The sequence below is a fragment of the Theobroma cacao genome, chromosome 5 (assembly GCF_000208745.1).
Source record: "Theobroma cacao cultivar B97-61/B2 chromosome 5, Criollo_cocoa_genome_V2, whole genome shotgun sequence".
Classification (NCBI taxonomy): Eukaryota; Viridiplantae; Streptophyta; class Magnoliopsida; order Malvales; family Malvaceae; genus Theobroma; species Theobroma cacao.
This window is the reverse complement of record NC_030854.1, coordinates 28,678,698-28,696,610: the sequence shown is the minus strand read 5'-3', so window position 1 is coordinate 28,696,610 and position 17,913 is coordinate 28,678,698. Positions and strand designations below refer to the sequence as shown.

At 34.4% G+C, this 17,913-nt stretch overlaps 2 protein-coding genes across 5 annotated transcripts; one reads left to right on the top strand and one right to left on the bottom strand.

The window, feature by feature from the left end:
* Nucleotides 551-6,175, bottom strand: LOC18599114 (metal tolerance protein C2). Its single transcript, XM_018120483.1, has 10 exons — nt 5,373-6,175; nt 4,600-4,708; nt 4,061-4,100; nt 2,655-2,731; nt 2,445-2,533; nt 1,601-1,670; nt 1,471-1,509; nt 1,174-1,324; nt 987-1,076; nt 551-892 (listed from the first exon to the last, which is right to left on the bottom strand). The coding sequence occupies exons 1-10, from the start codon at nt 5,815-5,817 to the stop codon at nt 791-793; spliced, it is 1,212 nt and encodes a 403-aa protein (XP_017975972.1). The 5' UTR covers nt 5,818-6,175; the 3' UTR covers nt 551-790.
* LOC18599113 (riboflavin synthase) lies at nt 14,531-17,224 on the top strand. Of its 4 annotated transcripts, none has more exons than XR_001928283.1 (3): nt 14,531-15,620; nt 15,909-16,199; nt 16,892-17,224. XR_001928283.1 is itself a non-coding variant. In XM_007028939.2 (2 exons), exon 1 carries the CDS (start codon nt 14,762-14,764, stop codon nt 15,599-15,601), a length of 840 nt encoding a protein of 279 aa, XP_007029001.2. In that variant the 5' UTR covers nt 14,533-14,761; the 3' UTR covers nt 15,602-15,620; nt 16,892-17,224. The 4 variants fall into 4 exon arrangements, 1 of the variants encoding a protein (XP_007029001.2); XR_001928282.1 differs by having other exon boundaries at nt 15,716-16,199; XR_001928281.1 differs by having other exon boundaries at nt 14,531-16,199.

Genomic DNA, 17,913 nt, shown 5'->3' with positions numbered 1-17,913 from the left:
TTGATTACAATATTGTTTTATTCTCAGTAAACTGTTTGGTCAGTTCATTGAAAAATGGTTCGCTCTCGCTTCTATTGCATCGAAAGATGAAAATTATTATTTATTAGTAATTACAAAACCATTAAGAAAATTCCCCCTGCTTGAAGGTGCCATGAAATAAACCCTTTTCAGATTTAAAACAAATCATTCTTTGTTTTCCTTCCCACCTTTTAAAGACTTTAAAATGCAATCAAGTTACATTACATGTTACAACTTGTAACTCACAAGTAGAATATTAATCTCCTATCACCTTTTTGTTTTTTTTTTTTAAATATGTTTTGTTAGTTATTATAATCTACGTATTCTATCAATTATAATTTCTAACTAGTATCTTTCCTTGTTTTGTTAAATTATTTTAATGATTGTATGCCAAATTCAAATTATTGAGCTATTTAAAATTTACTACACAATTTCCAAGGCCTTTGTAAATTACCTAACATTAAAAATTCTATAAATGCTAAAGAGTTTAATCAGGAAACATATGGGAAATTAATGATGCTACGAACAACAGTAAACCAGAATATAGAATGAATATGAAAAAACATGTAGCACATGAAAGCCCACTACATTTGTTAATGAGAAAAATAATATAAATTCCTAAAAAATATTATTCTCTGAATGGTCATTTGACCCAAGAAGCAGATTCAAATATCCTGTACTCCTAGTGTCTCCATTTAGGATGACAAAGTGACTCCAAGCACCAATCTCTTAAAATCAAAGCAAAATATAGGAAGAAAAAACAGCAGGTGGTTCATAGGTAATCAGTTTGCACTGTCAAATCATGTATTCCCAATTCATGGTACAAACTATGCACATACTCCAGTATTGGGCGATCATCCATCTCTTTCTTCATCTGCTCAAGTGTCAACCACAAATTCAACATTAACATGCAGCAATAATTTGTTGCCTTAAGAACAGCAGATGAGATGAATATTACGGTAGAATACCTGAAGTGAAATGGATCCAACGACATGACCGGGCACTAGTTCCCAAAACCGGGCTTGAGAAACTTCTGTAACATCTTCATGAGAAGTAATCTAAACGATATAGAAAATAAAATTATAATTCACAAAAGAAAGATGCATAAAGTTGACACAAATTTTGCATAACAATATCAAAGGCAAAGGTAAACACCTGCCGCCAGTATTTGCTCAAAGCTGAAGATGGAATATTAGGTGGTGCCGTCTGAAGCAATACACCAGCAGTTGCTTTAAACAGAGGCAAGACAAGCATGAAGACTGCACCCGAAACTAATCCCAAACACAAAACTTCAGCATTATTAACCCTGCAAGAAGGGAACAAAAATTACAAAACAAAAATGGAGAAAGGAGGAGGAAAAGGCCAAGTTTTTGTTGGAAGAAGGAGCAGGAGAGTTGACGTTTGGCTTGTTTATTCAGTAGCAGTTAATTTAAAATTGAAGCAAGAAATTACCCAAGAGACAGAAACCAGGATGCCAATATCAAACCTGCACTGAGAAAACACAAATGCACAGCAGCATAAGACAGAAGTAAACGATGAAAGAAGGAGCAGTCATCCGTAGATACAGAGGAGCACATCTCACCTGCGAATGGAATCTGCAAGAACATGCAAGCAAACTGAGTGGTAATTCATATCTTCAGGTTTCCTGTATACTGCAAGAAAAATATTCATGTAAGAATAATGCATGATCTCAAGCTCATGTTCAAAATTCTGGCAATCATAACCTTATGAAGCTCTAGGCTGTTATAATGCACCTAGACATATCAAGCATAACATAGCTAAATTGCCATGATTCAAACATAACATAGCTGCATCAGTGGCACACTTTCACAGACCACAGGAACGTAGAATACAAATGATCAAATACTACCATAAAAAAAAAAAAACAACAACAACAACATCATCATCCAGGTAAGCTAAAAGACCACCTAGACATATCAAGCATCTATTGCCACAATATGTAAGCCACAATATTAGCTAGGAAAATAAATGAATGAATGAAAAAGATAGTACAAACATAGGCAGTTAGAAGCAGAAGCTACCATCACAAACCGGCATTTTTTTTATTAATATATAGTTCATAAATTTATATCAAATATATAAACCATTTATCACCAGTTGAGGTCACCAGTCTACACATTCATCAACTCCAAAACAAATAGCCCTTCGTGCAATCCCCTTACTCAAAAGAGCAAAACCACTAGCCTCATCATGGATGGTTTTTCTAAAGTTATCACTTAAAATATATTTCAAAGCAATTAGATATTATTAGATCAATCTTTCTAAACTAAAACTAGAAGGGAATTGACCCCCTGACTTACGTTCTTTGGTCCATCCATGAACCTCATAACTGCATAAGCATTCTCAATTCATTTTAATTTGAAATATAACATCTCAAAAATCAATAACCACAGCATCTGACTTACCAAGATTGATTCGAGCATAATTTCTAAAGAACCAAACGCCAATAAGATTCACCAATAGATTTGTCACCGCCGAAACAATCAAATAATGCCTATAAGCAACAAAAATTAGTAAATATGTTCAATTATGTTCTATCGTGTACTAATAAATTAGATTAGATAACAGCCAACGTATTGACTACTGTACTACCAATAAAAGGCAAGTTGACTTACTTGTGCTCTGATTCATCTTGGATGAAAGCATGAAGTGCTTCCACAGCTAAGGAGAATGACATGAACAATAGAAACAGCTGTCTAAACAAGCAGCAGAATGAAGAATATCAAGATGTTAACCCATCTTATGTACTTATAATAAAATTGCTGAAATATTTCAAAGAACTAGAAGTACATGTAAAGCATAAGAGAACACAAAACACAAATACATTATGAGATCTGCATAAACTTGATAGCAGATAAACAAAACAAAGCAAGCCAGCAATTACTTTTAAAGACATAATTAGCATTCTTACAATTTCTTTCATTGATTTTTTATTTCCTTATCATAAAAAACAAAAAGCAAGCCAACAATTACTTTTTAAGACAAAATTGGCATCCCTTACAAATTCTTTCAAGGATTTTCTATTCCCTTATCATCATAGTCAATGAACAGTTGGCATTAATCAGTAGAACTAAACCCCGAGATAGAGGAAAGTCTATACACTTTCAAATAGCAAATCATTACAGTTAACTTCTACACAACCACAAAATACATCTAAACCCAAAAAGAGGAAAAAAGAAATAGAGCTGTAACATACATACATACATACATACATACATATATCTATATATATATATATATCCAATTTATTCTTTTCACTTTTATTTTCATTAAATATATCATTTCCTATACATTTTTTTATTATGAGTTATCATTACATGTAGTTTCCCAATTTTGCACATATTGATTCTTAATATTACATGATTCGTTCTTTTTTATTTTTTCACTTTTTGTATTGAAGATATTTAAATATATTGAGCGCATGAAGCATTATTAAAAGCATTGATTGACATAAAACTTTGTACTACAGTAACAATTTTGCAACATTTTGCAAAAAATTTGACCTATTTCACATTTCATTGATAAATACAAAAACATTAGTATTATTTTTGACTAAACAGATAACAATTTTTCTATATATTTTCATGATATATTCATCCAATATGATTCACATGCAAATTGTTCGTCTAGCAAGAGCTACTTCTTGGGCATTCTGCAATGACCATATTTTATATCTACAGGCATTTTAAACTGTGAAGCTTTGAGTAAAATACAGTACATATTATCTAGCTTTTATACGGATTATCTAAAATAAAAGCAACAAATTTCTAGTCCTCCTAGCATTTCAAACTTCGAAATTTAAATGCCACAGAAATCCATCAGAAGTCTCTTCCAACATGACTAACTCTAGTATGTTCAGCAGCTGAATTTTAAGGGACAATTTTTCTCATCCTTGTCCTCAGTCCATTGTACTTCAAACTTCATTAAAATGAAACTATAACATGAGCATTGGACAAATTGAGAGACTACAACTGAAACACGACATTTTGACAGAAAGAATGTTAAAAATCCATGTACTTACAGCATTGGTGAAAGCAGACAATACTTCTAGTCTTTGGTACCTGATGATGAAAAAATTACAACTATTAGGGCTCAATTATGTACAACAATACATCCAGTTTCCAAAAAATAACTTAAAAAAGAAAAAATTTCTTTGTCATTGCACAATTGATTTGGGAGAGGGAGGATCTGCATTTGAGACCTCCTTTTTAGAGGAGAGATAATGGCTACCAATTAAACTATGCCTTTTGCCACAAAATAACTAAGGGAACAATGGAAAACAATAGCACAACTGTAAAACAGCAAATGAATCTGCAGGGCAGGTGCATATGCGTGCATGTTTAAGTGTATTTATTCAAGGTTATCATGTTCTAGATAAAATAAATAAACTCAAGCGGAGGCAAAATTTCATGTAAATATGTTGGCAAATAATTAAAGTTAAAATAGTACCAAGAAAAGTAAAAACTGACTGGAAAAAAAGTAATCAACTCGACACTCCAAGTAGTAACAACAAAATTATACCAACTTTATCTCATGCAGGTAATTGTTGTATGATCTCACCCGTAAGTATAAACATGATCGGGCTTTCTTCGAGAAGTAGCCATTGCAAACAATGAAAATGTCAAGAGCCCACAGCCAAACGTCAAATGAAATGCATCAGATACCAAACCTGAAAAGACCAGCACAGCAACATAAAAAAAAACAGAGTAAATTTTAACTATAAAAACAGGAATCCTAAACTAAAAGCAAGAAGGAATTTAATTTAACCCAAGGTGATATTCTCAAGTGACCCTTTCCCCTTCTCTAAAAAATCAAAACGACATCAAAATTCAAAGCTGTATAAATTGTTCAAAAAAAAAATTGAGTATTGATAAATAGGGTTACAAATTGTCAGGAATACCACTGCAAATACGAGCATTAAGCATACACTCAATCACAAAATTTAAAATAAAACAAAAACTTGAATCAAAGTAATGGCCTAGTTCAATTGCAAAAATATCAGAACTACAAACAACAATCATAAGTGAGAATGACAAAAGCAGATAATTTGCAAGCAACTTGTGTTATTACATAGAAATAGCAAGTCAACTTTATAGACTAATTTTGATATGTTCACTTATATTTACAAAAATTCCACCAAAATTCTTTCAAACATATACATCCAGAAATGATTCTCTCCTCAATCCTATACAAACAAATACCAAAGTTAATTACGAATTGCTAAAACTACAATCATCACTATAATAATAACAACAATAATTTTTTTAAAAAAAGCTAAGCAGATTAATGCATAACAATTCGAAAACCGAACATAAAATAGATTAGAGACTCACCAATACGGCCCGTAAAGAGCCCAATCGCAAACTCAGCAGTAGAATACGCCACATTAAGTGAAATCATAATTAGCAACCTCTTCATTTGCCGGTTACCGGTTCTTATAACCCGAAAAATCCACAAAAACGAATCCAAAACCGATAATTTCTCCGCCACCGCCGATCTTTTAGCTTCCAAAAGCCCTTCTTTTACTTCGTCAAAAGAGTAAAACCCTGGGGGTATGTCGATGCTTGAAGCAGTCCTCGATAGAAAAGGCTTCATTGAATCGTTGGAGAAGTTCGAAATCCTCGGCGTTTGAGGATCTTTCTGCGATTGGTGAAACGACGACTGCCGCGAAAACGCGTAACGCCGATCGCTTGCGTTGGTGAATCCGAAATCGGCGTTCCACGTATGAGGTGAATCGGGCTCTTGAGAGTAGTATTTGAATGATTTCTCTCTCTCCATAATTACAAAACACAAAAACAAACTATATTTTGCTTCAACAACCCTGATTAATTGACGATGGATCTTTAAATGAGAAGAAATTAGGCGCCATTGGATTTTGAATTACATATTACAATGCGAAATTTGAATGATTTAAAAACGGAAATAAGTAAAAAGAAAGGATTTTTTTTGTTAAAAACGGAGTTTTCTCCCTTTAAATGGGAATTTGAGATTTTAAAAGCATGGAAAATTTTGGGCAATTGAGGGTTTTGTGATTGTAGAAAAATGAAAGAAAAAAGTCCCTGTTTTTGTTCAAAAGAAGACTTGAGGACTTAGGAGTCGGTCAAGTAACGGAGGGAGTTTTTAATAGCGTGTAACTATACCTGGGGTGCCTAACCTAAGTTTATGTTGGTCCCAGGTTTTTATGTTGGGACTTGGGACCATTAGAAGGGTTTTTATCCTCTGATCTTTAATATGATGATCAAATGACGGACCACATCTAGCTTATGATTAATTTCTGTACACCTTCACCTGTTGGCAGCCTTGCAAGTTTGTAACGTAGCGGCAATTAAACGGACGCAATTGGGAAGTTAACTTGGAACTATCAATCATAAAAATTATATTGATCTTTTTAAGTTTTAATTGAAATTATATAAAAATTTATTAATTTTTAAAATACACAATTTATCTTAAATCTACAAATACTGTTAATAAAAATAATAAAATATTAAAATATTTTTTCTTTTTTTATTAATTTAAAAAATTATTTTTATATTTTTAAAAAATAAAAAACACCTATCTATGCTCCCCTTATAAGGGAAGCACCGGTGCTTCCCTTGGAGAGCTAGATTTGGGGCTTCCCCGCTCCCTTAGGGAGCCCAGGCTCCCAAATCGGGCTCCCCTTGGGGAACCCGCCGCTCACTTAAGGAGCCCTGATCGAGCTCCCCAAGGGAAGCAACGAGTGCTCCCCAATGAGAAGCCTTTTTTTTTAATTAATAAAAAATAATAAAATTATATAATTATAATTATAAAAATTAATAAGGATAAATTATCTTTTTACTCTTATTATGTCAATAACTTAACGAAAATATTAACAGTTAACCAACGACTGAAAATACGTATTCAGAAAAAAATAACTTTTTGAAACGGGGTATTCATTTTAAAAATTAATAAACATGTAATTTCAATTAAAATTTATAGAGATCAAGGTATTTTACTCAAAATATATTATATCTGCTCTTATTATACAATTTTTATATTAAACTTAAGTTCAAATCTCTTATTTAAAATTCAAATTTCCAAGACTTTTGTAAATCACCTAACATTAAAAAAAAATCTATCAATAATAAAAAATCTTGATTATGCAAATTTAGAAAAAAATGGATATGACTGTTGAAAGAAGAAAAATATCATTGGAGAGTAGCTTTGTCTATCTAAGAAGCCAATGTGTTTTTATTGCCAAAGTGAATGAACTAACCAATTAAATTAATCCGTCTTTGGTTAAGTAACTATCCTTACTTCTTTACTAGTATCTAATCTAATTCACTCGAGGTTTGTGATAAGAAAATTCAAATAACTTAAGAAAAGATATTAAAAGACTAATGAGTACGTTAATAGTAATAAACAGTGTTTATGACATATTTTAATTGCTCATGAAATTAGTACCAACTGTACACAACATATAATTAGGAGTTTGGTGGTGTTTGATGATAAAGTGCACGTATCATCTTGTTCGAGAGAGTTAGGTTTAAATTATTCATTTGCTATAAAACGCCTACGGAAAGAAAAAGAGATTTAAACCTTAACTTTTATTCTTATCAAGAAAATCAACTTGTATATGTACTTTGATTGTTGCCTATTCCCTTATTGTTGTTACTAAGTGATATTAATTTTAATTGAAGATGTATTTTTTTTATACATATAATTTTGAATTATATACAAAAAAATCTCTTTTTCGTCCCATAAAATCTGATTTTTTTAAAAAAAACTTTTAAATTAAAATATCAAGTTCTAATCGTAAAGCCGTTTTTCTTAATTAATTAAGAGGATACATTGAACATAGTGTAATTATATTACCTAAAAAAATACATTGTTAAAGTTGAATGTATAAAGGGTTTGGGGCAGTGCATTCAAATTTCTAGCTCAATGCCTACGTTGAAATCGCCTAGGTTTGGTGGCAGATCTACATTTTGAAGTAGTAAGAGCTCCCGTCTCTCAAAAAAATTTAAATTTTTATAATATATTTTTATTTTTTTAAAATTTTATCTTTATAAATATTGAATTTTTAATATAATTATTTTATAAATATTAATTTTATTTTCCCAATACGAAATCTTGATTCCGTTATTGAAAGGAACCCCATCCGTACTAATGAGAAAGCTATCATAGAAGCGGGACCGAGCAGTACATTGCATTGGGAGAACTCTAATCAGAATGTTGAGAACGAGGGTAATCTACAGCTAGCAGCCACACTTGATCCCTCTAAACTTTAAATGGTGAAGTGTTCGAATAAAGATTTAAAGTCTAGAGCTTCATTACAAAACGACACTTCGAATGTATCCATTGAAAGGATGAGGGTGTGTTAATTCATGGTAAGTGGGATAAACCCCCAGACAGAAAGAATTCGGTCAAAGTGTTCCTTGAAGAAAAAGGCGAAGGGAAAATCTTCAGCTTCTAGTGATCGACATAGACAAATTACTACTTTATTTGGTGAAGAAATTTCATGCCCTATGAGCTTTGAGGTAAAACCAAGAACGATAGTAGATAATAATGTAGTGGATGTTGTGTCAAATGACGCATCAATGTTGGTTGATGATAGTCGAGCTAGCCAGTAAGCTATTTTTTATATTTGTGTTTAATGTTTGTTTGAATATTTGTGTGGAACTGCCAGAGGGCAAATGATTAGAGGTCCACCCAGGTGATGCAAGATTTAGTAAAGCATCATGCAGTCAATGTTCTTATTTTACTAGAGCCATGCATCAATGAGGCTTCAACGGACAAAATAACTGATAAAATGGGGCTTGATAGATCACATCAAATGGAGGCAGCAGGCTTTTCGGGAGGAATTTGGGTTATGCGGAAGAACGAGGTGTAAACTTCTATCATTAAAAACCATGTGTATTCATATGTCAGTGGAAATTTTGCCGAATGTCTCTTGGTGTTTCTTGGTTGTTTATGATCATCGAATATCGAGTCTCAGACGTTAGTTATGGGAGGAATTGACGACTTCCGCATATATCATCGATGGTCCTTAGTTACTAGCAGGAGATTTCAATGCTTTTTTATTCTCTCATGAAAAAGTTAAGGGATATTCGAGAGGTAGCCAACCTTGTGTTTTTTTTCAACATTTTATGAATGATGTGGGTTTCCCTGATGTTGATTTTCAGGGTCGAAAGTTCATTTGGAGACAAGGTTTAGTCGCTGAAAGATTAGACAGTCATCTATAACCTGTAATGGTGTTTGTTGTTTCTGCAAGCGTCTACTCAATACTTGCCAAGGTTCTGCTTTGATCATAGACCATTACTAATTTGTTGAAAGGATAGAGTTTTAAATCATGGGGATGGCTTCTTTCGATTTCAAGTAGCTTGGTTAACTCATGGGGATTGTAAATCTTTTGTAAGTAACTCATGGGATGGTTCGAATGGAATTCAATTGACTATGTGGAACTTTGCAATTAAAGACCAGGAATGGAATAAATCGATATTTGGTAACATCGTCTTCAAGAAAAAATGAATTTTTGCAAGGCTTGGGGGGGGTTTGAATGATCTCTTGAATCTAAACATTCCAAATTCCTTAGAGATTTGGAATTTGAGCTATAATTGGAATATGAGACGATATCGAGGCAAGAGGAGATTTTGTGGATGTAGAAAGCTAAATCAGACTGGTTAAAGTTTGGTGAATTGCAATACAAATTATTTTCATATTCGGGCATTGAATAGGAGAGGTATCTGTGATGATCAAGAGGCATTAAAGACTCAAGCAGTCGGTTTTTTCAAAAATTTATACTCTAAGGAAGGTAACGTTTTCCCATTATTTCCCATACACAGGGCATTTCCTCAACTGGATAATATTTCTCTCGGAAGTTTAGTTAGACTAGTTGATGATCATGAAGTGCAAGATGCTCTTTTTGAGATGACGCCCCTTAAAGCACCTGGTAAAGATGGCTTTCTGTAGGGAAATTGCGGAATTGTCTCTAAAAAATTGCCCAAGATCTAACCCAACCAATAGAATAAAGAAAGAAAGAAATCAAGCACACCCACAGGAACACAAGAATTTACGTGGTTCGGTCTCTTTATGACCTACGTCCACGGGCACAGCAACAGAGAAAAATCCACTAAGAGAAAAATCAAGAAATTACAAGAACAGTATCAAACTTATAACCTTTATCCCACGTACACCTAAATCATTCTCTCTAAATCTAGGTGATTATAATTCTTTAACCCATAGGGTCCTTTTATAGTGCCAAATACAATAACCTTATCCTAATATAATTAGAAATCTTCTCCTAATAGAATTAGGAATTGTTATTCTAGTTTAACTAGATTTAAAGACTATTTTATAAGGTATACTAATTTAATTAGAATTAAACAATCCTAATTAAATCACAATTCAAGACTATCCTAACAAATCTCCACCTTAGGCTTGAATTCACCAAGCTCCACTTACAAACCAATCTCTCTCGTCACCACCAATGCCCCAAAGGGCCTCAAGCACTATGAACATCGATCAAGTCCAAGCAATGCTTTAACTTTATCCCAGAAACTGACTTAGTTAGTATATCTGCCGGATTTTCATCTGTAGCTATTTTCTTTACTACAATCCCACCTTTAGAAATAATCTCTCGAACGAAGTTACACTTGACTTGGATGTGTTTGGTTCTCTCATGAAACATCTGATTTTTAGTCAAATGTATAGCACTTTGACTATCACAAACCACAACTGTTTGTGTTTGTTCAAAACCAAGATCACTAACCAAGCCTTTAAGCCACAAAGCCTCCTTCACTGCCTCGGTCACAGCCATATATTCAGCTTCAGTTGTAGACAAAGCAAAGGTTGATTGAAGAACTGCTTTCCAACTGATTGCAGATCCTGAGAGAGTGAACACATACCCCGTTTGAGATCTTCTACTATCTAGATCACCAGCAAAATCTGATTTGGAGAAGCCAACCACATTACGACTAATGTTTGCACCTCCTTCACACACTAAGCCAACTTCAATAGTAACTTTAGGTGTTTTCACAAGCTCCCATGTTTGATCCCAGTGTAGAGACTCAATCTTCTTAGAAGACTCGACATATATAATTTTCTCATGATAAAAGTAAGGCTCTTCAATCTCTACTTCCACAAATAAAACATAAGAATCAAAATCACCATCAATACAAGTAATGCTTCGTTGAGATACCAATTCTTGTACCTCTTGCAATTCTTTCTGGATTTCACTATCATCTCGCACTGTCACAAGAGCATTGATTTCAAGCTCCACCTGCTTGCCAACTTCTTGGTCTGATGTGTTTGCAATTCTAGACTTTATCCCACAAAGTAATGCAGACTTGTCAAAGGTAACATCCCGACTCACCATAAACTTGGGGAACTTACAATCAGTACACCACAACCAATAACCCTTCACCCCATATGCATAGCCTAGGAATATGCACTCTGTCGCCCTCAACTCAAGTTTACCATCACTCACATGAACATGAACAGGACAACCAAATACTCTCAATATAAAATAATCAGCAGGCTTACCAGACCAAACTTCCTTGGGAGTCTTAAATTCAATTGCAGTTGATGGAGACCGATTTACCAAGTAACAAGCCTTGTTGATAGCTTCTGTCCAAAATACTTTGGTTAGGCCAACATTTGAGAACACGTATTTTGCTCTCTCCAAAAGTGTTTTCTTCATCAATTCTACAATATCGTTTTGATATGGTGTTTTGTCGACAGTGCGATGTCTAACGATTTTCTCATTCTTGTAGAATAGACCAAACTCACATTTGCAAAATTTCAAACCTTTGTTTGTTCGAAAGCTCTCGATCCTTTTCTTAGTCTGCTTCTCGATCAATACCTTCCAATGCAAAAAGGTGGTTAACACTTCACTCATAGCCTTTAGAAGATACGTCCACACCTTTCTTGAAAAATCATCAATAAAGATCCACATGTATAATGATCCACCTTTTGATACCACCGGAGAAGGATCCCACAAATCTAAATAGATGTAGTTTACTGTACCCCTGGTTTGATGAGTTTTAGTGCTAAATTTCACTCTATGTTGCTCACAGAAATCTAGCTTTCCACTCTTTTGACCACACAGCAAACTATGCTTACTTAGTTTTCTAATCCCTCTCTCGCTCATATGACCAAATCTCATATTCCATAAACGTGTTACATCATCTTCAGGATCATTAGATGAGACCACAGAAACAGTTTCAATGACCGTGTTTCCCACTAGACAATAAAGGTCACCGGATAACTTGCCCTTCATGATAGTTAAGGCTCCTTTAGATACATTCAAGACACCATCTTGGCCACTATATTTGTAGCCCTTCTTATCTAACAAACTCAAGGATATTAAATTCTTTTTCATGTCAGGGACATGTTTTACCTCAAGTGTTCTTACCATACCATCAAACATCTTGATTCTAATTGTGCCAATTCCAACAACTGAGAGAGAGAAATCATCTCCTAATTGTACAGTGCCCATATTAACAGATTGATAAGTTGTAAACCAATCACGCCTAGGACATATATGAAAGCAACAAGCCGAATCCAAGATCCATGTATCCATCAGGTTACAATTAGTAATTGCAAGAACATTATCAGTTTCCTCAAAAGTATCAAAGTCATCTCCAACCACGTTTGCAGTATTCTCAGACTTATTAAACTTTTCATCATCCTTGAATTTGATACAGTCTTGACGAAAATGCCCTTTCTGACCACAATTCCAGCAAGTTTTCCCTTTTGCTCTAGATTTACCTTTTCTGTCTAAGCCTTTCTCTTTACCTCTACCTCTATTTACAACCAAACCTTCTGCTTGATTTTCATTCCGAATACCACCAACTTTCTTCTTTAATTCCTTGGAATTTAAAGATGCCCTTACATCCTCGAAAGTGAGAGTGTCTCGGCCGTAAAGCATAGTATCCACGAAATTTTCATACGATGGAGGCAAAGAACATAAAAGAATTAGGGCTAAGTCTTCATCCTCAATTTTAACATCGATATTCTTTAAATCAAGAATAACTCTATTAAATTCATCAATTTGGGTATTAACGGACGTACCTTCACTCATTTTGAGAGTATACAATCGTTGCTTCATATAAAGCCGATTCGTCAAGGACTTGGTCATATAAATACTTTCGAGTTTAAACCACACTGCAGCAGCAGATTCTTCATCCGTGACTTCTCTTAGCACCTCATCAGACAAAGCAAGGAGAATAGCACTATGTGCTTTTTCCATAAGGTCATCTTTCTCACTATCAGATAAATTCGAGGGAAGATGCTCTTTTCCCCTTTAGTGCCTTCAACAGTCCTTTTTGCACTAGCAATGCGCGTATCTTAACACTCCACAGGCTGAAATCGTTTCTTCCATTAAAATTTTCAATCTCATACTTGGTCGACAAAGTTGCCATAGCGAGATTCAGATTGACTCAAGATCTTGAAGCTCTGATACCAGTTTGTAGGGAAATTGCGAAATTGTCTCTAAAGAATTGCCCAAGATCTAACCCAATCAATAGAATAAAGAAAGAAAGAAAAAAATCAAGCACACCCACAAGAACACAAGAATTTACGTGGTTCGGTCTCTTTATGACCTACGTCCACGAGCACAACAACAGAGAAAAATTCACTAAAAGAAAAATAAGGAGATTACAAGAACCAGTCTTAAACTCATAACCCTTATCCCACATATACCTAAATCATTCTCTCTAAATCTAGGTGATTATAATTCTTTAACCCATAGGGTCCTTTTATAGTGCCAAATACAATAACATTATCCTAATATAATTAGGAATCTTCTCCTAATAGAATTAAGAATTGTTATTCTAGTTTAACTAGATTTAAAGACTATTTATAAGGTATATAATTTAATTAGAATTAAACTATCCTAATTAAATCACAATTCAATACTATCCTAACACTTTCCTACTTTCTTTTTCCAATCTTAGTGGAGTATTGTAGGCAAAGATCTCATAAGATTTGTGAGAGAGGTATTTGAAGGAGCAGAGGTGGAACCCAAACTTTGTAAGTCGGTAATTACATTAATTTCCAAAGTAAAATCCCCAAAGTTCATTTCCCATTTTCGACCAATAAATCTATGACTGGTGGCCTTTAAAGTTTTGATGAAAGTTATTACCAATCAATTAAAACCTTATATGAGTCAGTTGATAACAGAGACTCAAGCCAGTTTTATCTCAAGAAGACAAATTATTGATAATATTATAATCACACAAGAAGTCATTCACTTATTTAGAAAAAAGTAGGGAAGGACTTGATGGATGATGATAAAGATAGATCTGGAGAAGGCATATGATAGACTGAGATGGGAATTCGTACATGACACACTACCATATGCTAATGTTCTTGAACAAATTATTGGTTTGATAGTTGTAGTTAGAGGAGCTGTAGTTCGTAGATATTGTGGAATGGTTTTTTTTTAGAATTTTTTCCCTTCAAGGGGTGTCCGACAAGGCGATCCTTTATCACTGTATATTTTTATTATTTTTATTAGCAACTCAATTCATTTTTATTCACAAGAAAAAAAAATCATTCATTTTTCATGGGATATTTTAATGCAAATAGGCAATCGGGGGTTTCTCCCGTAGACTGAAATTAATCTGTGTAAACAGCTACTCCGACAGCGGGTTAAGGTTTTGACCACTTTGGAATCCGGACAAAGTGAGCCCGCTTTTACTTTTCTTTTCTTGTTTCTTGACCAACGAACAGAGCAGAGAAGCAACAAGAGGCAAAAAATATGGCGCTTTCCACATCTATGAATTCCTTCTCCACAATCCCCAAAGCCTCTCCTAGAAACCCAATAATCTTCAACCTCCTCAGAACTCCATCATTGAAACCCCACCTCAAACTCAACCCCATTTCAAAACCCTCTTCTCTTTCTCTTTTCTATCAACCATCCAATTTAAGACCCAAAACTCAATGTTTCCAAAGCACCACGATCCGCTCCCTCTTCACCGGCATCGTCGAAGAAATGGGTGAAATCAAGCAACTGGGTATGGCCGATCATGGCGGATTCGATCTCAAAATACGCGCCAAAACCATAGTAGAAGATGTCAAGCTTGGTGACAGCATTGCCGTTAACGGAACTTGCCTAACAGTAACGGATTTCGATACTCGTTTGGGAGAATTCATGGTTGGGTTGGCCCCTGAAACCCTGAGGAAAACTTCATTGAGTGAATTGGAATCCGGGTCATTGGTGAATTTGGAGCGGGCTATACAGCCCACGGGCCGGATGGGGGGCCATTTCGTGCAGGGACATGTGGACGGGACGGGGGAGATAGTGGGGAAGGAGGTGGAGGGGGACTCCTTGTGGATTAAGGTTAAGGTTGATAAGAGTTTGTTGAAATATGTGGTGCCCAAAGGGTTCATAGCTGTGGATGGAACTAGTTTGACTGTGGTGGATGTGTTTGAAGAGGAACTTTGTTTCAATTTTATGTTAGTAGCTTATACTCAACAGAAAGTGGTGATTCCTTTAAAGGAAGTTGGGCAAAAGGTGAATTTGGAGGTGGATATTCTTGGCAAGTATGTAGAGAGGCTTCTCAGCAGTGGTTTTGTTGATTCCATTAAAGGTTCATGAAATGCAGAAAGCGACAAAGGTTTGGTTTTTCTGGGTTTAATGTATCCTTAGTTTTTGTTTTTATTTTGTTGAGTCTGAGGTAATTTGATGTTCAGTAGTTTCTACTATATTTAGGATTCGAAAGGAGCAGATTGAGTAATGATTCGTATGTTGTAGCAGAATCGATTGTGTCAGTGCAGCGATATAGCTGTATTTGGAATGATTAGGTGAAGGACATCAGTGCCATAGCCCGTGAATCTGTTTTTGTTAGCTCTTGTGGACGGTGTCTATTGTTAAATGCCTGATTTCTGCATGTCTTATTGGATAGGCTTGACTGACTGATGGTGACTGGGGACAAAGAAGTGGGATAGTTGTTCTAAAGCTTTTGGGATGATAACCTTGTTAATCGTGAAAGTTGCCTATATCAGTTAGACAGACAGACAGGCATTTTGTATCAGTTGCTATTCTTCCAATATATTTTCCATTGCAGCTGAAATTTCAGTGGTTCTGCTTGTCTTTTTTCGCCAGTTGTGTTATATGTGTGTGGACACCTAAGTGATGGAGCTGGGCTCTGTTAATAATGAGTCAGTTGGAGGCAGTCTCATTTGGCTTTACTTCGGTAGGGAGGAAGGAATTTTTTTGTTTGTTAATCTAATGGTTAGGTTTCATACCACATTTACTATTTTGTAACTCAGCCCTTAGATCAAAAGTTTTCTTTCCTCTTCATCCTCTCTACCAAACTGAACCATAAAGTTTATTGAATGTCCAATAATGCTTTCATGTCACAAATGGACTATATACTGCGATGATGTGCAGATTTGAGAAAAAAAAGAGCAAGAATTTCAATTTTAATCATCTGTTCATAACTACATTAAGTGTCTGCAGTTGCCTTCAGTATAGTCATCTAATTTTTCTAGCTTCCATTTTGTATTTTGAGGTTTGAGTTAGTTGACAGTTGGTGCATCACCTCCGGGAATAAACTGCCTAACTGAAACGAACTTCATGTTGAAATTTCTTCTTTTGATCTTTGATTAAAACAGGATGCAGTATGTCAATCTTGTAAAATCTCATGAGATCGAAACAGCAAGGCTAACAGGCTTTTGTCTGAAACTCCAGAAAAGGTGTTGCTTGTCAGATGTTTGCTTTTCTACTCTAATTAACCCTAACACATCAAAAGAGTAGTTTCTTCTTAAGTTGTTTTTACCCTCAGACGTTAGCCATGAGTTCTTGTTTGTGTTTTTGTATATGTGGAGATTCCTTTTTTAAGCTACCCTCTCAACCCAGATCTTGACTCCCCTGTTTTCTTTTCAGGTGCTTCCCGGCTCCCCCAACACCGGAAAGACATCGAAGGGGCCAAAGTCTGAAGTGTGTAATAAAATTTTTTAAGATCCAGAGGCAAGAAGTTTCAAATATTTCATTTCAACAAAGGGTGCCTGGGGATGACCTAAATAACTAAAGCTTCTTCATTCAAGATCTTGAATTAAGTCTATTTCTTTGATCAACATTCAAGTAAAGTTGCATTGATCTTGCCACATGTTTACTTTACTTTTTCTTGGATGAACAAAAATGGAATAGTGTTTTATTTTTTGAAGGCGAAATGGATCAATATATATGAAGGTGTTGAAATAAATTAAAATGTGTTTATTTTTTATCTTATTTATGAGAATCTATAGTGATTGAGGTACATTAGATGTTGTTTCTGATTTCTGTGACTTTCCCTCAATAATTTGGTTGGAAAAACTTCTGAAGATAGAATAATAGTGAAGGGTAGATCAGCCATCCAAGTTATGCAAAGACTCTGGGCTTATCCTGTGTTTCAGCCGATTGATATGGGCTTGAACTTGAACTAAATGGTCAGGCTCCTTGAGCTCAGCCTGACTTGCACCAAAGGTAATATTATTTTTGTTTGAAAAAAAAAGGTAATATTATTATATATTACTGAATGGTATTTTCTCCATTACAAATTCAACGTTCATTTTGCAAATGGTATAAAGTTCTTAATGTTGAGTATTTTCTTTTTATTTTACAAATTTTATTTTGAAGTGACATAAAAATTAGTGAGTTTAACTAAAAACTAGTATTTCAATAATAGTAATTTTAAAAAAGTGAATATTTTTTGAAATATTTTAAAATAAGAAGATGGATAGTCAATTTGAAATAGAATGTATTTTTACTTATATTTAATTTTAAAAATAGATTTAAAACATTGATATCAAAATATTTAATATTAAAATATTATGGTAATGAATAGAGTAGGATTGAGTTAGGGCTTAGGTTTAGAAAAGTTGGTCTGATTGGTTCTGCTTGAAGCAACTGACGAACATCTCTAATTG